General features: G+C 42.4%; 1 protein-coding gene across 2 annotated transcripts in view; it reads left to right on the forward strand.

The window, feature by feature from the left end:
* Window positions 1–23,378, forward strand: part of INO80 (INO80 complex ATPase subunit) — a 357,091-nt gene that overhangs the window by 233,789 nt on the left and 99,924 nt on the right. For both annotated transcript variants that reach the window (XM_073609688.1, XM_073609689.1), the window contains exons 20-23: window positions 8,041–8,208; window positions 9,129–9,262; window positions 13,681–13,748; window positions 21,019–21,112. In XM_073609688.1, the coding sequence (XP_073465789.1) occupies window positions 8,041–8,208; window positions 9,129–9,262; window positions 13,681–13,748; window positions 21,019–21,112 (464 nt within the window). The remainder of the gene's footprint in view (window positions 1–8,040; window positions 8,209–9,128; window positions 9,263–13,680; window positions 13,749–21,018; window positions 21,113–23,378) is intronic.

Here is a 23,378-nt window from a genome sequence, read left to right on the forward strand (position 1 = left end):
GATATACTTAAAAGAAAAGGATTTTGCAGGTAAGCTGTTATAAAAATCCTATTTATGGGTCCTCAAGGAATTGCATAGGCAGTCAGAACATCAGAGTTGATACATTTCAAATATGTATACTATATAGTAGTCTCTATAACTTTCAGACTACATAATATACACCTTGTTTTTAACCAAAGAAATGTAGCAAACTACAATTTGCTATATCCAATGCAACATGAATACCATATATACAAACTATTGAATAACATGAATACCATATATACAAACTGTTGCTGCTGGCACAAAACGGTGTTCACACTTACACCTGTGCACTAAATAGAAATTAAATAATAAACTGCCTGTGCAACATAGTGCCAATCTTTATATGTGCAATCCTCCAAATCTAATATATTCAGTAAAGTTCAATACATGCAAATCAAAACAGATGCTGATCCAAACAAATATATTAAGACTTTTTTTTAGATCAAAGGTATATTCTTCAAAAACAGTAAAAATAAAAGTGTGTATTCTTCAAAAAACATTTGTATAAATAATTTGTGAAGCTCTGGTGAACTCCATGCCGAAGAGGGTTAAGGCAGTGCTGGAAAATAATGGTGGCCACACAAAATATTGACACTTTGGGCCCAATTTGGACATTTTCACTTAGGGGTGTACTCACTTTTTTAGCCAGTGGTTTAGACATTAATGGCTGTGTGTTGAGTTATTTTGAGGGGACAGCAAATTTACATTGTTATACAAGCTGCACACTCACTACATTGTAAAAGTAATGTAAAAGTAACTTCTTCAGTGTTGTCACATGAAAAGATATAATCAAATATTTACAAAAATGGGAGGTTTGTGCTCACTTTTGTGAGATATTGTGTATAGGTATGTGTGTGTGTGTGTGTGTATATATATATAATATATACACACACACACACACAGCGGGCAAAATGATTATTGAATAGTCACCATTTTTCACATCGGTGGCAATCAATACATACAAAGAAACCAAAATCAAATAAGTTCAGAAAATAAGTTATGTGTAATAAAATGGAATGACACAGGGATAAAGTATTTAACACGCTAACTGAAATTTATTTAGGACTTCGTACAAAATCATTTGTTGGTAATGACAGCTTCATGACGCCTCCTGGATGGAGAAACTAGTTACATGCAATGCTCAGGTCTGATTTTGACCCATTCTTCCACACAGTCTCATGCCCCGTACACACAGTCGGACTTTGTTCGGACATTCCGACAACAAAATCCTAGGATTTTTTCCTACGGATGTTGGCTCAAACTTGTCTTGCATACACACAGTCACACAAAGTTGTCGGAAAATCCGATCATTCTAAACACGGTGACGTAAAACACGTACGTCGGGACTATAAACGGGACAGTGGCCAATAGCTTTCATCTCTTATTTATTCTGAGCATGCGTGGCACTTTGTCCGTCGGATTTGTGTACACACGATCGGAATTTCCGACAACGGATTTTGTTGTCGGAAAATTTTATCTCCTGCTCTCCAACTTTGTGTGTCGGAAAATCCGATGGAAAATGTACGATGGAGCCCACACAGGGTCGGAATTTCCGACAACACGCTCCGATCGGACATTTTCCATCGGAAAATCCGACCGTGTGTACGGGGCATTACAGTCTTCAAATCTTGAAGGTTCTGTGGGCCTCTTCTATGAACTCTGATCTTTAGCTCTTTCCGTAGATTTTTTATTGGATTCAAGTCAGGTTATTGGCTGGGCCACTCTAGCAGCTCTATTTTCTTTCTTTGAAACCAATTTGGAGTTTCCTTGGCTTTGTGTTTGGGATCATGGTCTTGCTGAAATGTCCACCCTCGTTTCATCTTCATCATCCTGGTAAATGGCAGCAGATTTTTTATCGAGAATGTCTTGGTATATTTTTCCATGCATACTTCATTCAATGATATGAAGCTTGCCAGTACCGTATGTTGAAAAACAGCCCCACACCATGATGTTCCCACCTCCAAGCTTCACTGTTGGTATGGCATTTTTGGGGTGATGCGCAGTGCCACTTGACCTCCAAACACGGTGTGTATTATGGCATCTAAAGAGTTAAATTTTGGTCTCATCTGACCAGACTATTTTCTCTCAGTATTTCACAGGCTTGTTTAAATTTTGTGCAGCAAACTTTAAACAAGCTTCGACATGTTTTTTCTTCAGCAATGGAGCCATGCGTGGTGAGCGTGCATACAGGCCATGGTGGTTGAGTGCATTACTTATTGTTTTCTTTAAAACAGTTGTACCTGCTAATTCCAGGTCTTTCTGAAACTCTCCACAAGTGGACCTAGGCTCTTGGACAACTCGTCATGATAATTCTTTTCACTCCTCTGTCAGAAATCTTGAGAGGAGAACCTGGTGGCTGGTTTATGGTGAAATTATGTTCTTTCCACTTCTGAATTATGACCCCAACAGTGCTCACTGGAACATTCCAAAGTTTAGAAATCCTTCTTTAACCAATGACACCATTTTCATATGTGGGTGGGACTTATGTATGCGTTCGCTTCTGCATGCGAGCACACAGGGACAGGGGCGCTTTAAATTTTTTTTTTTTTTTTTTTTTATTGTTCATTTTACTTTATTTTAGTTTGTCACTTTTTCCCAAAAAATAATTTTTTTGATCACTTTTATTCCTATTACAAGGAATGTAAACATCCCTTGTGATAGGAATATGGCATTACAGGTCCTCTTTACAGTGAGATATGGGGTCAATAAGACCCCACATCTCACCTCTAGGCTGGGAAGCCAGAAATTAAAAAAAAACAAAAAAAAACGATCCTGGCTTCGATCATAGTGGTGAGTCCGGTAGAAGCACCAGAGGGCGGCGGGAGAAGGGGACATCCCCTCTTGCCTCATGTAAGAATGATCGAGCAGCGGAACAGCCGCTATGACTGTTCTTATGGTGTAGGGAATCGCTGGCTGAAAAAGCTGATATCTGAATGATGCCTGTAGCTGCAGGCATTATTCAGATATCCCCACACAAATTCAAGGACGTCATATGATGGAGGGCGGGAAGAGGTTAAAACGCATTTTTTTTTAACACAAAGTCCATTTATACAATATTTCTAACACATAGCATGTACAAACCAAAAATGACACCCCAAAATAGATTCTCCTACTCCTCCTGAATACGGCGATACCACATGTGTGAGACTTCCACAGCCTGACCACATACAGAGGTCGAGTACAGCCGAGCATGGCAGAGCATGGCCGAGTATGGCTGAGCACGGCTGAGTATGGCAGGGTATTGCAGGGTGTCGCTGAGTATGACTGGGTATCACCGAGTATTACAGAGTATGGCTGGGTATTGCAGGGTTTTGCAGGGTATGGCAGGATATTGCAGGGTATTGCAGGGTATTGCAGGGTATTGCAGGGTATGGCAGAGTATTGCAGGGTATGGCAGAGTATTGCAGGGTATGGCAGAGTATTGCAGGGTATGGCAGAGTATTGCAGGGTATGGCAGAGTATTGCAGGGTATGGCAGGGTATTAAAGGGTATTAAAGGGTATTAAAGGGTATTAAAGGGTATTAAAGGGTATTGAAGGGTATTAAAGGGTATTGAAGGGTATTGAAGGGTATTGAAGGGTATTGCTGGGTATTGCAGAGTTTTTCAGAATATGGCTGAGCATGGATGGATGGATGGCTGGATGTGACTGCAATTGTCACAGAGCAGCGCTGTGGGCACTACAGATCCAGCCCACAGCGCTGCTGCCATCCGATCTCTCCCCCTCTCCTCTCACACTGTACCGATTGGTACACAGAGGGGAGAGAGGAACCGGCTTCATGACATGACGCTGGTTTGTTTACAAGTGATCGCTCTGTCATTTGACGGAGCGATCACGTGGTAAACGGCCGCGATCTGCGGCCGTTTACCGGGATCCGTGATGCGCCAGGTCCTCTGGACCCGGCGGTCACGGATGTGCTCGGGTGCACGCCCCAGGGGGCTGCGAGAGCGGGATTCTGGGATGGCATCACTGTACACCCTCCCAGAGTTATGCAACCACCCTGTAGCCGTCATTTGGCTATGGGCCGGTTGGCAAGTGGTTAAAGACCCTCGGGTGCAAGTCCCCGGTGACTTATTTATGTTAAGTTTTTTAAGTCTATTTCTGATACTGTCTTCTGTTAGCCATGAGATGATACAGCATAGTCTTTTCCACCAGTGAAGATTGTAGGGTTGCTTGTATTGTGTTTCTATCCCACCACCAGCATTATACTGCTCTCACCTTACAAGATGGACCTAATATATATCAGGTCAACCACGCTTTTCCCTTTTATCATGGGATTAATCTGTTCCTCTGTATACCTTCTTTTTGGTCAGTGTGGGTATTGGAATGTTAATCCATTGCCACCCTGGATTGTCTTGGCATACTGTATTCTCATATATAGGGCTCAAAAGAGAATGATACTCATAGTGCTCACTGCATACTTGCTTTATTTTTGGTAAATGTTAAAAAAAAATCCACTCACATAATATATGATTAAAAATTGCCTGTGTGTATCCTTATGAATGCAGCCCCTGTGTACCTCTATGTACCTCCAACAAAATGGCGCTCCGCTCACTTGTGGTTGCAGCGGGACATCACGGGCTCCTCCTCCCTGCGCATTGTGTCAACGTACCACGTGACTTTGTGGTGTACGGAGAAACAGCCACAGAGGCTGCATTCATAAGGCTACACACAGGCATTTTTTAATCATATATTATGTGGATTTTTTAACATTAACCAAAAATAAAGTTAACCGCTTAAAGACTGACTGCCGCCGTTTGACGGGAACGGTGATCGTTGTCATGTCCCAGTAAGCCCATCCCCCCACAGTTAGAAACACTCATAGGGAACACAGTTAACCCCTTGATCGCCCCCTAGTGTTAACTCCCTCCCTGCCAGTGACATTTACACAGTAATCAGTGGCTATTTATAGCTCTGATCGCTGTGTGAATGTCACTGGTCCCAAAAAAGTGTCAAACGTATCCGATCTGTCCGCCGAAAAAAATCGTAGATCACTGCCATTACTAGTAAAAAAAATAATAATCAAAATGCCATAAAAAGGGAAAAATCCATTCCCTATTTTGTAGACACTATAATTTTTGCGCAAACCAATCAATATACGTTTATTGTGATTTTTTTTTTTTTTTTTTTTAACCAAAAATATGTAGAAGAATATATATCTGCCTAAACTGATAAAGAAATGTGTTTTTTAAAAAAAAAGTGGGATCTTTATTATAGGAAAATAAAAAATATTGTTTATTTTTTTTTTTTTTCAAAATTGTCACTCTTTTTTTGTTTATAGCACAAAAAATAAAAACCGCAGGGGTGATCAAATACCACCAAAAGAAAGCTCTGTTTGTGGGAAAAAAAGGATGTCAATTTTGTTTAGGTACAGTGTCATAGGACAGCTCAGTTGTCAGTTAAAGCGACGCAGTGCAAATCGCAAAAAATGCTCTGGTCATTAAGGGGGTAAAATCTTACGGGGCTTAAAGTGGTTGTAAATGCAGAGGGTTTTTTAGCTTAATGCACTCTGTGCTTTAAGCTAAAAAGCCTTCTGTGTGCAGAAGCCCCCTCAGATCCCCTAATACTTACCTGAGCCCATCTCTATCCAGCGATTTACACAGTGCCTCGGCCATCCAGGACTTTCCCTTCTGATTGGCTGGGACACTGCAGCGGCACCATTGGCTCCTGCTGCTGTCAATCAAAGTCATTTAGCCAGTCGGGAGAAAGGGGCAGGGCAGAACAGCAGCTCCTTGTCTGAATGGACACACTAAGCTGTGGCTCGGCTTGAGTGCCCCCATAGCAAGCTGCTTGCTGTGGGGGCACTCAACAGGAGAGAGGGGCCAGGAGCACCTGAAGACTAGAGAAAAGGGGGATCTGGGCTGCTCTGTGCAAAACCATTTCACAGAGCAGGTAAGTATGACATGTTTGTTATTTTTAAAGAAAAAGGGGACTTTAGTATCCCTTTAAATATGCAGTGAACACTATGAGTATCATTTTCTTTTGTGCACTGGATTAACATTCCAACACCCACACTGACCATGAAGGCGGTATACAGGGGAACATAGTAATCTCATGATAATAGGGAAAAGCGTAAATGACCTGATATACACTATATTAACAAAAGTATTGGGCCGCCTGCCTTTACATGCACATGAATTTTAATGTCATCCCAGTCTTAGCCCATAGGGTTCAATATTGAGTTGTTCCACCCTTTGCAGCTATAATGGCATCAATTCATCTGGGAAGGCTGTCACACATTTGTGAGGTCAGGCACTGATGTTGGACGAGAAGGCCTGGCTCGCAGTCTCTGTTCTAATTCATCCCAAAGGTGTTCTATCAGGTTGAGGTCAGGACTCTGTGCAGAACAGTAAAGTTCCACCACCCCAAACTCTGAAATCCATGTCTTTATGGACCTTGCTTTGTGCGCTGATGCGCAGTCATGTTGGAACAGGAAGGGGCCGTCCCCAAACTGTTCCCAAGTGGGGAGCATTAAATTGTCCAAAATGTCTTGGTATGCTGATGCACTGAACAGTATTATTATTTTTGTGTGTGTGTGTGTATATATATATATATATATATATATATATATATATATATATATATATATATATATATATATGTGGCGTTGGTAGATTTTTATCTACTGCTGATAGGTAAATTAAGTGGGTCGCTTATTATAGGAAGTTAGATTTGCCTCTGTTCCAGCTTGGCTGACGTTGCATGCAGTTCCACATTGTGCTGGTGGGTGTCGTTGTCACCATCGGCAGGTGTTGGAAAAGCAACGTGTTGAAGCGAATGAGTGCTCCTCTGTCCCGGAGCTAACTCGGTGGAGGTGGTCCTCCGAGTTGCATTCTGGGAGAGGGTATTTATGGGACAGACGCCATGTTTTAGGGTTCGTTTTCAGCCACCTGCTGGCCCTCCTGGCTGACAGGTATGCACTAGGAATACCACCTCGTGGTCCTCCGTTCCGGAGGCCCGCGTCGCTGCGGTGTGTGGGTGGGCCCAGAAGCCTGTCTGGGGCCTACCACAGCAGCGGAGGAATGGTCCTGAGCTGTGTATCCTGAGTGAAGAAGCTGGACAACCGAGAGGATCCCAGGGGAGGACCCGTCATGGAAGGATCATGCAGAGTGTTGGTCTGGAGAGGGGCCTGGTGACTCCATTGGAGGAGGCATTCTGAAGTAATCTTACAGTATAGTACTGCCGGGTTGGCTTAAAGGTTCAAGTACTGTATCTGACATTCATAGCAAACCAATACATCCTGTGGCAGAGGATCATACGGGTTTTATTCCAGATAAGTCTGTGGTAGAGACTTTTGTTCATGCTACGTGCTGGCTGCTAGGCAAGTGAGAGATGTCTATCCAGGCGGGCAAAGATTCAATCCTACGAAAGGGGGACTATTCAATTGCAAGTGTTCAATTACAAAGAATGTTCTGAAGAAATACAACAGAAAGGTATTTGAGCTTCCCTGCAGCTTTCCTACTACCTCTTTCCTGCTACTTCCCTTGTTTGTTTTATTAAAGCATTGGAAAACCTACTCAAGTGTTTGGTGCTTATATCGTCCAGAGGTAAACTCAACGGAACCCTAGACCCGGTGCTGGTGAAACAGAGGTATCGAGAGTGAAGGTAACAAGCCCGCTTAAACCAGCAGCTCCACCGAGAGTTATTGCTACATATATATATGTGTGTGTGTGTTTTTTGAAGAATATACACTTTTTTATTTTTACTGTTTTTGAAGAATATACACATTTCCTGTATTATATACCTTTGACCTAAATAAAGTCTTCATATATTTGTTTGAATCAGCACATACCTGTTTTGATTTGCATGTATTGCACTTTATTGAATATATGAGATTTGCACATTTAAGGACTGCATATATAAAGATTGGCAGGCACAGTTATATGTTACGCAGGCACAGTTTATTATTTAAGATGGCACAATTATTCCCTGCTCCTCACAAAGCCTATTAGGTACTGTCTAGCAAGTAAAGAAAAAAATACAATGGCTAACACCATACTATTGGTTTTCCTTTCCAGATTGAAATACTGATGTACTGCAGTCTGACCAGTCGACAGAAGCTGCTCTATCAGGCTCTAAAGAACAAAATATCCATTGATGATCTCCTTCAGTCCTCCATGGGTACAGCCCAGCAAGCACAGAACACCACCAGCAGCCTTATGAACCTGGTCATGCAGTTCAGAAAGGTAGGCTGTTTGCACACAGTAATATATGCTTCCACTGAAAACACATTATGTTTCATTTTTTTTGCCTGTAGTCTTGGATAATCACTCTGACAGGTAGGGCAGTCATACATACAAACCTATTGGAATATATTTGTGTACAAAACAGATACATGTACACATTTGCTTCTATTTTTTAATTATAGTTATTATATCTCCACCCATTGTTTTGTGTTTTGGGTTTATCCTGTGTACAAAATATTAATTTTATTTGCTTTACCTAAGCTATATACATCTGTGATGGGCTTTGTGCTTTCATTAAAAGTACAGTCATTCTAATACTTGACTGCCTTGATCAAAATTAACCCACCCTTTCCTGCCCCAGATGCATACTTACCTTGCTGTCAGACAGAAATCTACTTGGCTGCTCTTCCACAATTTCTCCATATAGACTTCTATGGCACAGTTTCCCATCACAGGTGGCACTATGGGAGATAGCCCCATAGAAGTATGAGGGGAGGGACAGTGCAGGCGCTGCTAGTGGAAAGGTTTTGGAACCCAAGTTGTGAAGTGTGCTGAATGCCATGGCTGTGAGATTTGGGTAAGCATCTGGGGGAGGGTGGGTTTATTATAATGAAAAGGTTTAGACAGTTTATTATATTATAGCTGTACTTTTTAAATGAAAGTACAGTTGCCCTTTAATTTACCGGCAGAGTGCATTAAAGGTAAAAAATGTTCTTCTTGGGGGGGGGGGGGGTTTGCTTCATTAGAGAACACAACATTAATCTTCCCCTCCCCAAACACACCCCTACACTTCACTTTAGTGGACTTCATCTTTAAAAATGTTGGCTGCTCAAGAATATGTGGTAGAAAGGAAGTAGTTGTTTGGTTACCACTTCAGTGTTGTCGTTGTTTTATATTCTTTTATATTCTTTTGCTCCTAGGTGTGTAATCACTCTGACCTCTTTGAACGTCAAGAAACTTGGTCACCTTTTTTCCTTGCTTTACGACCATACAAGGTGTCTAAGTTCCTATATCGTCACGGCAATATAGAATGGTTCAGCCACTCAGGAAACAGGTAAGTATATCAAATAAAGATATTTTGTGGAAGTTATGGCATATTGTTAGAAACTGAAGAACCCAAGTTTTATCCTCTAGATAGCAATAATGGATAGTTTCACTTAGCAGTGAAAAACAGAAGGATTTCATGTGTAAAAGAACCATACCGGTTGTCTATTGTTTGCTTTGATGGATACGCTAAATCAGTGGTTCTCACCCTTCTAGTGCCGTGACCCCTTGATAAAATTACCCAAGTTGTGGGGACCCCTAACAGTAAAATTATTTTTGTAGCGTGGGTTGTCAGCACCCAAGGCAAGACAAGTAATTTGCACCCCTAACCCATGGACATTTAGCGCTCCCTGAGTCCCTTCCACTCGTACAGTATTAAAACCCCTTATGGTACATTTTAGGATGTACCACTCTTTCTCTCTGTTCTCCTTTTATCTCTCTCTCTATCCAATTTTCTTGTTTTTTTTCCCCATCCCTCTCTCTAGCCATCTTTCTTGTTCTTTCTCTTATTCTTTCATCTCCCTTTTTCTTTGTTCCTCCCCCTCTTTTCCTCTCCCTTCCATGAATTCTCTATTTTTATTCCTTCTCTTACTCCTTGGTGGTGGTGGTGGTGGTGGTGGTGGGGGGGTAATAGGATGAGTGGCTGTGCTGGCGGGGAGTTGGGATGAGTGGCAGTGCTGGTGGGGGATGGGATCAGTGGCAGTACTGGGGGGGGGGAGTTCTGATCAGCCAACTTAGGTGCTCTTGATCAAGGTCATCTGATGATCTGAGAACTGTAGTGGGAACTTTTAATGGCAACTCTAATCACAGGTAGTGTTACTGACTGTGTCTCCAACTTTGTGGTGTCTCGTAGCAGTGACACCTAAGCCGAAATCAGGAGATAGGGTTTCCTCCAGCCCCTCCCACTTCACATTCCTCACCAATCAGCTGACCTCTAGTCTCTGCCCCCCAGCCATGCTGTGAACTGAATGGGCGGCTGCAAAGAGGCTGAGTGGGTGGCCGCGGGCTCCAGGGACAGCCCTGCTGGGCGGCCGCGAAAAGGCTGGGAGAGCAGTGTGGGTTTCAGGAACAGCCCAGGATTCGATGACCCCTAGCAAATCGTCATTCGAACCCCGAGGGGGTCCAGACCCTAGGTTGCGAACCACTGCTCTAAATAGAGATCAACTATCAATATAAATCCCAAGACTCCCTAACTAATGTTGCAGTTTGGCCTGCATTTGTGCAGTGAACCACAAACAAAAAACGAAAAGCTTGGATTGGTGGCTTGTGACTTTCATGTCTTTCTTGAATCGGAATGTTGGAAGATCAACTCATGATATAACCTTTAGCATCAGAGCTGTCAATCTAATAAGTGCAACTGTTTATGAATGCTGTTTCATTTAAAGTGGTAGTAAACTCTACCACCTTTTTTAAATGAGCACCCTGCCGTGTTATGCCATGGTGTGGTAGTATGCTTTGTATACTAGCATATTATGGCAGACTAACCTTTAAAACGGAGCCCACTAGCAGCTGTCACCGCTGCCAGCACGCCCATCTTCACCTAGTCTTTCTTCCGGCTTTGTGCTCTCCGGCCATTTGAATGGCCAGGCCACAATGACGTCATTCTTGCACGTGTGCATTGGAGTCATTATCACAGTACAGCGCTCTTTGCATTCACAGCACATTCACTACATGTGCAGTGACATCATTGGCTAGGGCCGAGGTGTAAATCTCCTAACTGGCATGAGCTTAGCAAATAATACCATACCTACAGGTAGAACTTCCTAGAAGCTTACCTGTAGGTAGAAGTTTTAAAATAGAGTTTACTAGAGTTCAAGTGCTGTTGGGTAGTTTAATACTCACTTCGTAATATCTAGGGCTGGGGTCGGCAACCCATTGATTGCAGGCAAATGACAGGTAGATCATGATCAAGTCCCTGTCCTGCTTTCCATGTTCCAATAGTGATCTTTCTTTCCTGCCTTCCATATACCATAGTGATTCTTCCTGCCTTCCATGTACCACAGTGATCCTTCCTGCCTTCTATGTACCATAGTGATCCTTACTGCCTTCCAGTAGTGATCCTTACTGCCTTCCAGTAGTGATCCTTACAGCCTTCCATGTACCATAGTGATCCATCCATGTACCATAGTACTTCTTCCTGCCTTCCAGGTGTCATAGTGCTCTTTTCTGCCTTCCATGTGCCACAGTGATCCTTCCTGCCTTCCAGGTGTCATAGTGCTCTTTTCTGCCTTCCAGGTGTCATAGTGATCCTTCCTGCCTTCCTTGTGCCATAGCGATCCTTTTTTCCTGCTTTCCATGTGCCATAGTGATCCTTCCTTCCTGCCTTCCATATACCATAGTGATCCTTCCTGCCTTCCATGTTCCAAAAGCGATCTTTCTTCCCTGCTTTCCATGTACCATAGTTATCCTTCCTTCCATGTACCATAGTTATCCTTCCTTCCATGTACCATAGCGATTCATCCTTCCTTTCTTCCATATACTATAGTGATCCTTCCTTCCTGCCATGTACCATAGTGATCCTTGCTTTCTGCCTTCCATCTACCATAGTGATCCTTCCTACCTGCCTTCCATGTACCATAGTGATCCTTCCTTCCTGTCTTCCATTACCATAGTGATCCTTCCTGTCTTCCATATACCATAGTGATCCTTCCTGCCTTCCAGGTGTCATTGTGATCCTTCCTGCCTTCCATGTACCATAGAGATCCTTCCTGCCTTCCATTTGCCATAGTGTGCCTTTCTTCCTGCCTTCCATGTACCACAGTGATACTTCCTTCCTGCCTTCCATGTACCATAGTAATGTTTTTTCCTTTTTTCATTATACCATAGTGATCCTTCCCTCTCTAAAGGTTGGTTCACACTGCATGCAACCATGCTGCCCTTGTGAGATGCACGTGGGTGCCATTAATTGTTAATGGCAGCATGTTTGCAGCCACCAAACCACATGGTACTGCAGTACTATATAGTTTGGTGTGATATGATTTGAGAAAGGAGTGCTTTGCAGGGCATCCCCATTGACTTGAATGGGTTGTGATCGGTGGGCAGTAGTACCCACCAATGCGTCAGGGGATATCACTCCTGCCGCAGCCACGAAGCAAAGTGCCACAGCTGCAGCATGTGTACACCCCCAGCTAAAGGGAGAGCACTTGGTGAGGTGGTAAAACCATGTGGCTGAGCCACAGTTTTACCACCCCTACAAGCACTAGTGTGAATGAGCCCTAAATGTTATGTTGCATATTTCTGACATTTGAGAAAAGATTTCCTTCTGATGATCATTTGTTTAAGCAATGCTGCACTGTATTCAGCAACTAGGCTCAGCTTCTGCTTAATCCTCCTTTTTTAAGCCACTCCCACTGTTGGGCACAACTTGACCATGACCACCATTTGCTACATGTACTGCAGTGCTTATTCTCTGGCTCCTTCTCAGGTTTCCTCAGGTCCTTCATAATCCTTTGTTTTAAGCTCTCTGTCTATTTTCAGTGTATGCAAAACCAGATGTATTGGAAATATTTTTCTAAATGATTGTGTTGAGGTTTTTATGTTTCCCTAAGACTCCAGCTTATGGTACAGCAATCATTGCATTATTAATAGATACAAGGAAGACCAGGGTTTGTTTAACCACTGGCATAAGCCCCTCCCACTATCATGTTTGGTCATACCTACTTTTTGTATAACTTCCCGCGTGTCACTGTCTCCCTGAAATGTCTATCGTTTTCAAGTTCAAAAGTTGGGAGGTATGCTAGTGGGGTACTCCAGAAGAGGAGGTAAGAGGCCACTCTGTGCAATATCAATGCACAGAGCAGGTTAAGTATAACACCTTTTAATAGTTTAGCAAATACTCCCATCACTCTAACAGCATAAAAGGGCTAATAAAAGTATCGCTTAATCTGTGACTTTAAAACGTTTGTTTGTGTTTACCAAACAATGCTTACCTTTGCAGAATGGTCCATCCACGGTGGATGTTGTTAAACAGTGCAGTAGCTTATGCTGCATAGAGCAAACAACGCTGTCATCCTATCCAAGTACTAGATACTTTCCTTCCGCACCTGGAAAGAACAAAGTCAGTAATGTGACATTTAAGCCATTTAGTCTTTTATTTTTATTACTGAATAGCTGAATAGAATGCGTTCTGTGATAAGTTGAGGTGGAGAATTTGGTGATCTTCACCTCAGCCAATCAGAGAATGCCACTGTATGCAGCACATACTACTGCAGTGTGTTACAGCATCCAAAAGCAGTGGCATCATTCTGCAAAGGCCCAAAACAAATTCTCACAGTTACTGTGAACATAGAGTTCTCCAGTAAACTCCAAACTCTCTGCATTAAATGCCTTTCCATAACATGCCAGATCGTTCCTAACATTGAAATATTAAGGATATAGGAATGTTCCACCATATCCTGACTGTTTGTTTTTTTTTTTTTTTTTATATAGGTGGCTGCGTAACCTTCTTTCACCATTTGCACCTGATCACATTCAGCAATCACTCTTCCATAAAAACCGTAAGTTATTGTTTAATGTTCCATTGTTTCTACAGTTATACTTTCTAGTCATGGGTTGCTTGAATCATGAACTGTATACTAGGGATGAGCCGAACACCCCCCGGTTCGGTTCGCAGCAGAACATGCGAACAGGCATAAAATTCATACCAGACCCTTATCTGAGCACGCAACCTGGCAGGCCGCAGAAAAAGAGGGGGGACGAGAGAGCGCCCCCACCTCCTGAACCGTACCAGGCCACATGCCCTCAAGATGGGGAGGGTGCTTTGGGGTAGCCCCCCAAAGCACCTTGTCCCCATGTTGATGGGGACAAGAGCCTCATCCCCACAACCCTTGCCCGGTGGTCGTGAAAAAAAAGTGTCAAAATGGTACAAAAGACAAGACACAACTTGGGACAAGTCCTTCATTAAAAAATAAAAAAAATAAAAATGTCCCACAAAGTCGTCTTCTTCTTTTTCGGTCTGTCAGTGGAGCGAGAGAAGAAGACTTTTTATTTTTTTATTTTTTAATAAAGGACTTGTCCCAAGTTGTGTCTTGTCTTTTGTACCATTTTGACACTTTTTTTGTGAAATGGTAGGGGTACATTACTCAGTCATGCAACACTGTACCAATATGAAATTTTTGTCCTTTTTTTCACATAAATAGAGCTTTCTTTTGGTGGTATTTAATCACCGCTGGGTTTTTTATCTTTTGCACTATAAAAGAAAAAAGACCGAAAATTCTGTAAAAAAATGCATTTTTCTTCGTTTCTGTTATAAAATCTTGCAAATGAGTAATTTTTCTTCATATATTTTGGCCAAATTTTATACCACTACATATCTTTGGTAAAAATAACCCAAATCAGTGTATATTATTTGGTCTTTGTGAAAGTTAAGAGAGTCCACAAACTATGGTGCCAATCACTGAAAATTGATCACACCTGAAGTACTGATGGCCTATCTCATTTCTTGAGACCCTAACAAGCCAGGAAAGTACAGATACTCCCCCAAATAACCCCTTTTTGGAAAGTAGACATTCCAGACGGATGTGACGCTGGTTTGTTTACTAGTGATCGTTCCGTCATTTGACCTGGCGGTCACGGTGGTTCTTGGGTGCGCGCTCCAGGGGGCGCGCGAGAGCGGGATTCCGGGAGGACGTCATAGTACGCCCTCCCAGGGTTATCCGACCGTCCTGTAGCCGTCATTCGGCTATGGGCTGGTTGGTAAGTGGTAAAAGGAATATTTCACTTTTATTGTTTCACTTTAAGCATTATTAACCCTTTCATGACTAAGCCTATTTTTGAAATTTGGTGTTTACAAGTTAAAATCCATATTTTTTGCTAGAAAATTACTTAGAACCCCCAAACATTATATATATTTTTTTAGCAGAGAATCTAGAGAATAAAATGGCGATTGTTGCAATATTTTATATCACACGGTATTTGTGCAGCGGTGTTTTAAACGCAAATTTTTGGGAAAAGGGACACTTTCATGAATTTAAAAAAAAACAAACAGTAAATTTACCCCAATTTTTTTGTATAATGTGAAAGATGATGTTACGCCGAGTAAATAGATACCAAACATGTCATGCTTTATAATTGCACGCACTCGTGGAATGGCGACAGTGTACGGTACCTAAGAATTTCCATAAGCAACACTTTAATTTTTTTTTACGATTACCAGGTTAGAGTTACAGAGGGGGTCTAGTGCTAGAATTATTGCTCTCGCTCTGACGATCGCTGCGATACCTCACATGTGTGATTTGAACACCGTTTACATATGCGAGCTCGACTTCCTATGCGTTTTCTTTGCTGCACGAGCTCGCAGGGACTGCGGCGCTTTAAAAAATTAGTTTTTTTTTCTTATTTATTTTATTAATTTTTATATTTATAAATTGTGTTAAAAAAAAAAACAAATTTTTGATGAATTATATTGCTGTCACAAGGAATGTAAACATCCCTTGTGACAGTAATAGGTTGTGACAGGTACTCTTTATGGAGGGATCAGGGGTCTAAAAGACCCCCGATCTTTCCTTTGCACTTCAAAAGTATTCAGATTGCGTCACGTCATGACCATCGCTTCTGCGTTTACATTTAGAAGACTGGAACAAAGCCGCCCACAGCTTCGTTCCAGCCCGCCCCCAGCTGCCGGAGGCAGCCGATTGGTCGCCGGGCCTCCCGATCGAACTGGAGGCCCGGTAATAGCGGTGGGAGGCTGCAGGAGGGGGGGACGTCCCCTCCCGCTGCTCCGGTATAACAGCCGAGTGCAGCTGCGATCATCATCCCGGTATAACCCCGGAAAGCCGAGTACGCACATCTGCGTACGCTCGCGGGAAGGGGTTAAAATCACTGCTCCTGAAAAAACAGATGTTTTTAAAACTTTTTTTGCATTGATACATGTCTCCTGGGGCAGGACCCAGGTCCCCAAACACTTTTTATGACAATACTAAGCATATAAGCCTTTAAAATGAGCACTTTTGATTTCTCCCATAGACTTAAAAAGGATGTTCCGCGGCTTTTGAATTTGCCGCGAACACCCCAAATTGTTCGCTATTCGGCGAACACCCGATGTTCGAGTCGAACTTACGTTCGACTCGAACATTGGGCTCATCCCTACTGTATACTAATGTTTACACAGAACAATTGTCCTATTACTGCCTCTGGTTGGCAGTAATGTGTATCCAGTAAAATCTCCAATTCTGTGGAACTGATAACAGGAAGATGGACACTGGCATACAAAAAAAACTGTTGTCTCACAGGGTTGCCAACCCCCGATGACTTTTTTTTTTTTTTTTTTTTTTTATACTAAATATGGAAAATTTACTGACAGTACTTTTTTTTCCCCTGACTACCTGAAATATGATGATAAACTCTTACTATAAACTAACACAATATACACTATATTGTCAAAAGTATTGGGACGCCTGCCTTTACACACACATGAACTTTAATGGCTTCCCATTCTTAGTCCGGAGGGTTCAATATTGAGTTGGCCCACCCTTTGCAGCTATAACAGCTTCAACTCTTCTGGAAAGGTTGTCCACAAGGTTTAGGAGTGTGTCTGTGGGAATGTTTAACCATTCTTCCAGAAGCGTATTTGTAAGGTCAGGCACTGATGTGGATGAGAAGGCCTGGCTTGCCGTCGCCAATCTAATTCATCCTAAAGGTGTTCTATCGGGTTAAGGTCAGGACTCTGTCAGGCCAGTCAACCCGATAGGGGACTCTTAAAGGGGTTGTAAAGGTAAAAATTTTTTCACCTTAATGCATTATATGCATTAAGGTGAAAAAACTTTTGACAGTACCGCCGCCCCCAGCCCCCCCGTTTTACTTACCTGACACCTGGAATCTCCGCTGCTCGTTCCCGTCATCTCTATTGCAGCTCAGCCTGGTCGCTGATTGGCTGCAGTGGATGGATTGAAAGCAGCGCAGCCATTGGCTCGCGCTGCTGTCAATCACATCCGATGATGCGGCGCGCCGGGGGGCGGGGCCGAGTGATACAGTGAGCGGCTATAGCCGCCGGCTGTATCACGGGAGCGCGCCCGCAAGAACTAACCACCATGCGAGGGAGCTCGCATTAAGGTGGATAGTTCTTGCGAGGAGGAGCTGAAATAGCCGCCGAGGGACCCCAGAAAAGCAGGTTCGGGGCCACTCTGTGCAGAACGAGCTGCACAGTGAAGGTAAGTATAACATGTTTGTTATTTTTAAACAATAAAAAAATTACCTTTACAACCCTTTTAAGGCGTTAACATACCAAGACATTTTAGACAATTGCATGCTCCCAACTTTGATTCAGTGTGTGTGAATGCGCTACCCCTATAGTATACCACCACTTGTTCTCTTCCTATTAATCCGAGAGAATCACTTACATAAAATAGAATACAAAATCATATGCATAATCAACAAAAAAAATATAACCATATATTGTCCAATACATAAAAAATCCTTCAAGCGTGCTGCCAAAAAAAGTCCTTTAGTAATTAATTGTGACTGGCGTGCTCCTATGTTCCTTCAGTGATCATATGTGACTGAGTGAAAAACCTCCACCATTCAGATTGGCCACTCACCAGATGTTTAATAAAGTTGAGCCTTTGGTTCATTCAAGGGATAACCACTCCACCTATGTAACTCTCCTCACCGGCTAAACTCGGACTTCAATGTTCCTCATTGGAGAGCATAAGGGATAAAAAACGATCATAGCGCAATATGCTTGAACTATTTATTTAAAATTACAGGAAAAGTATCAACTCACATTTAAAAGTGCCCTCGAGCTGGCACAAAGCTTATCCAGCAGTTATGGACGGGTACTGGGCTGTTTGCATGGTCCGCCTGGTGTTGTATTGCGGCCTCCACGCTCGGCTTGCGCTCCAAGCCTCGTTCCCGTTCACGTCCGGTCACCTGATGTGAAAAAACTCCCAGCAGCCTCTACGCGTTTCGCATCATAGAATGCGTCATCAGGAAGCTTCCTGATGACGCATTCTATGATGCGAAACGCGTAGAGGCTGCTGGGAGTTTTTTCACATCAGGTGACCGGACGTGAACGGGAACGAGGCTTGGAGCGCAAGCCGAGCGTGGAGGCCGCAATACAACACCAGGCGGACCATGCAAACAGCCCAGTACCCGTCCATAACTGCTGGATAAGCTTTGTGCCAGCTCGAGGGCACTTTTAAATGTGAGTTGATACTTTTCCTGTAATTTTAAATAAATAGTTCAAGCATATTGCGCTATGATCGTTTTTTATCCCTTATGCTCTCCAATGAGGAACATTGGAGTCCGAGTTTAGCCGGTGAGGAGAGTTACATAGGTGGAGTGGTTATCCCTTGAATGAACCAAAGGCTCAACTTTATTAAACATCTGGTGAGTGGCCAATCTGAATGGTGGAGGTTTTTCACTCAGTCACATATGATCACTGAAGGAACATAGGAGCACGCCAGTCACAATTAATTACTAAAGGACTTTTTTTGGCAGCACGCTTGAAGGATTTTTTATGTATTGGACAATATATGGTTATATTTTTTTTGTTGATTATGCATATGATTTTGTATTCTATTTTATGTAAGTGATTCTCTCGGATTAATAGGAAGAGAACAAGTGGTGGTATACTATAGGGGTAGTGCATTCACACACACTGAATCAGTATTTTTAGCCCATCTTAATGAAGGGTTTTTTTTGAAAGCAGCAACCCTGACACATATGGTTAATATAGAAGTGGTTTTTGCGCCGGTGACACACATACACTATATGCTCCCAACTTTGTGGGAACAGTTTGGGGATGGCTTCTTCTTGTTCCAACATGACTGCGCACCAGTGCAAAAAACAAGGTCCATAAAGACATGGATGAGCGAGTTTGGGGTGGAGCAACTTCTCTGGCCTGCACAGAGTCCTGACCTCAACCTGATAGAACACCCTTTGGATGAATTAAAGCGGAGACTCTGAGCCAGGCCTTCTTGTCCACATTAGTTGCTGACCTCACAAATGCGCTTCTGGAAGAATGGTCAATCATTCCTATAGGCACACTCCTAACTCTTGTGGATTGCCTTCCCAGTAGAGTTGAAGCTGTTATAGCTGCAAAGGGCCAACTCAATATTGAACCTTACGGATTAAGACTGGGATGTCATTAAAGTTCATGTGCGTGTAAAGGCAGGTGTTGCAATACTTTTTACAATATACTGGTGGTGGTATAAGGTGGTGATTGACATTTTTTATTTTTATACATGCGCAGTATTCTACCTTTACATAATTCTTGTCTCTATTAAAGTATAACAGAGTGGGGATGAATTTGAACACTTTGAACTCTTTTTTTACTGCTGTCTGTGTCCCTGTTAGGGAGATTCACCCTCTGTATTTGTCCTGTTTACCATTATCATTGAAAATGAAAGTAAAAGAAAAACCCAAATTTTGAGTTGTTCCCAGAAAAGTAATAGAGGGGGACACTCATTCTGGTGACCTGGGGGGCCACAAGAGATTTACTTATTTTGCAGGGATTTATTCTCACTTCCTGTTTTGGCTGTGGAACAAGAAGTGAAGAACACAGATGGAGAAAAAAACTGACAGGGGTTATAACCCTCCCTTACTCTAAAATGAGAAAAAAAAGTTTTGCCTATAGTTCTACTTTATTCTCTCATGACCATGTCCCCTTAATTTGTCCTAAAGCTAATGAACATGGGAAACTGCAGCTACTTGACATTGACAATTTTTTGTGTTTTACTGCTGGTTCACACTAGACGCGGCACGACTTGCAGGTCGCCTCACTGAGGCGACCTGCACACGACTGCCGGGGCGACTTGCAAGACGACTTCTGTATAGAAGTCTATGCAAGTCGCCCCCAAAGTAGTACAGGAACCTTTCTTCTAAGTCGGAGCGACTTGCGTCGCTCCGATTACAACGGTTCCATTGTACAGAACGGGAGGCGACTTGTCAGGCGGCTAGGTCGCCTGACAAGTCGCCCCCGTGTGAACCGGCTCTTAGTGTTTATATTTAACTTTAAGATTAAGGGGGGTGATATGATCAACATGTATAAATACATAAGTGTTTCATATAGCTAACCTGGTGTTGAATTATTCACTTTATGGTCATCACAGAGGACAAGGGGGCACTCTTTACTTCTGGAGGAAAAGAGATTTAGGCTAGGTTCACACCTATGCGAATTGGATGTGGGTTTCTCCGCAACCAATTTACATGACAGGATATTTTGACCGTCTCTCAATGGAGCTGATTCACATATCTCCGGGGTGCCTGCGGAGCGCATTGCACAGAGTCCTGTGCGTCTTTGGCTCTGTTTCAGGTCTGAATTGGGGCAAAAAGTCGGGCCTGACTTGGCCCTGAAACGGAGAACAGGGACACACTGGACCCCTGCTGTGAACCCAGCCTAAATCTCCAAATATGGAAAGGTTTCTTCACAGTAAGAGCTGTGAAAATGTGGAATAGACTCCCTCAAGAGCTGGTTCTGTCCAACTCAGTAGATTGCTTTAAAAAAATGCCTGTATTCTTTCCTAAAAGTACATAATATAACTGCATACTAACATTTATAGGTAAATTTGATCCAGGGAAAGTCCGATTGCCTCTTGGGGGATCGGGAAGGAATTTTATCCCCTGCTGGAAAAAATTGGATCATGCTTTGCTGGGGTTTTTTGCCTTCCTCTGGATCAACTGTGGGTATAGGATTGTGTATATTGTATAATATTCTTTCTTTTTATTGGTTGAACTAGATGGACTTGTGTGAACTTGTGCCTTTTCTAAACCAGGCCAACTACAATATGTAACTATTTTTTTTAATATAATGTCTGTTTTATTTCATAGGGTCAGACCAAGAAAGCTGCTTTTCTTTTCTTCGATTTATTAATGTGTCTCCAGCAGAAATGGCAAATGTAATGCTTCAGGGACACCTAGCCAGGTATCATCAAACAGTCTATGGGATGTACATCTAAACCTTTAAATTACTTCAACTTCGTAAAAGTATAATGCAGAATAGACATGTGCATTTAGTTTCGGTCCTAATTTAAATGCGGGCAAATTTTTGGTTATTCAGAGATTCGTATGTATTTGAATCTCTGAATAAATGAGTAACAAATTTAGTTTCGTAAATTCGTTTTCTAACGAATTCCAAATTTTCGGAACGATTCAGATTGGTCGAAGAATGATCAACTGATTAGAATTCTGTGTGAAGATAGCTGGTTGTTAAGCAGAGGGCTGGGAAGCTGACTGCTGCGTCCTTAACATCCGATGACTCATCAGCTGCCAGCGGGCTTTTCCGCTGACAGATGAATGTAAGCAAAAGAATGCCAACAATGAAAAATGCAGAACAAGAAGCAGCATGGGGTCCCCCATTCGGGCCTGGTTTTGATTTTAAGGGGAATGCCACGGTAAAAAAAAAAAAAAAAACGGCTTGGGGTCAACCGCACAATTCATACCATACCCTTATCTGAGCATGCAGCCCAGGTATTTTTAACTGGTACGGCGGGCGGTGTGATTGACGATGGATCTACATCAGGGGACATTTTTATTTTTTTAATAAAGGACTAGTCAAAAACTCATGTTGTGTCTTTACTCACTTTTTACACTTTTTGTGGTGAATGGGTAGGGGTACTACTACCCCATACCCCATACTCCATACTCATTCACATGGGGGGGGGGGGGGAGGCCTCCAGATTCTGATAAGCTCCCTACCCGCAGACCCCCACAACCACCACCTAGGGTGGAGAAGAGCAGAGTGTTGAGGGCATGTGGCTTGGGGGGGGGGGATGCTCGCTTGCTTCTCCCCCTCCCCCCTTTCCTGGCCTGCTGGGCTGTGGGGAAGAGGCCCTTGTCCCCATCAACATGGGGACAAGGTGCTTTGGGGGTGAGGGCAGAGCCTGGTATGGTTTAGGTGGGAGAGGGTGCTTGCTCGCCCCCCCCCTTCGAATCGGTCGATCATTTTTCAACCGATCCGATTTTGAATCATTCCAAAGATTTGGAATTCGTTAGAAAAATAAACAAAATGTAATTAAACAAAAACTAAACTAAACGCATTCCAAAACAAATCAACGAAACGAAATAAATAGCTAAATGAATCTAAAATGTTTCCGTTCTGCACATGTCTAATGCAGAATCCATTTATCTGTAGTTAAATTTAGTTTACCATTAAATACAGTATTTTATTTTGCTTTCTAGAGAGAATGTTTCTCTAGGTACCTTCAGATTACTGGTGCTTACTTTTTTGTTATGTGATTTATTATACTATATGCAGGTTAAAAGAATATATGCCATATGTAGGACTTTGATAAAGACACGGTTTACCATTGGTAAGCAGTATACAGACTGTGTTTTACAACACAACTTTAGCATATTTTAGTAGGGATACATTACCTTTCCTCCTTTTTTAATATATTATAACAATCAATAAAGACTTAGCTAATTTGACACCTTAAAGTAGTATTAAACCCAAAACCAAAAATTTAGCAGCTTACAAATCATTAGATATTGTGGCTGTATTAGTTTTCTTTGGCTTTTTCCCCCCCTGTGTTTTATCCTGGTGATTTGGACAGTAACACACCTCCTGTATTAGTGAGATATAGCTCTGGATGAATGAACACAGGAGGCAGAGCAGACATCAGTATTGGGGGACAGTAGTGTAAATGTATTAGCAGATTTAGATACACTAACAAACTGAAGTCAAACTCCAGCTCACACTTTAGAAGCAGTTACTGCAAGCAGTTTTTGTATTTCTTTTGGGATAAAGGTTTTGCATGAATAAAAGAAAGCTGATCATTTCAATCACCCCTGCCAGTGTTAAGTGGTTTGCAAACTGATATATTCTGGTAGATAGCCTATGTTTTTGAAAAACAATAGACTTGCTGGCTGGATCACCAGATTAAAATAGAAGAAAGAAAGCCTAAAATAGGAACGTAATACAGCCATCACATCTAAGAATTAGTAAGCTGCAATATAATAAATGTTTTCTTTTGGACTTAATACTGCTTTAATGATAACATGTTCATGTTAACTAAACCTTTATGGCACCATTCGTGCTTGCTATTGTTGAATAGAGATAACACACTCAAAACACACAGGACTGCACTGAAAACACATAAAACTGCACTGGTTGTTGTAGGTTCTAGGGATCTAATTAGGACTAGTGTACTATGCATGATTTTACGCCACTGACAGAGTACACATTGCAC

Source organism: Aquarana catesbeiana, linkage group LG13 (assembly GCF_042186555.1).
Source record: "Aquarana catesbeiana isolate 2022-GZ linkage group LG13, ASM4218655v1, whole genome shotgun sequence".
Taxonomy (NCBI): Eukaryota; Metazoa; Chordata; class Amphibia; order Anura; family Ranidae; genus Aquarana; species Aquarana catesbeiana.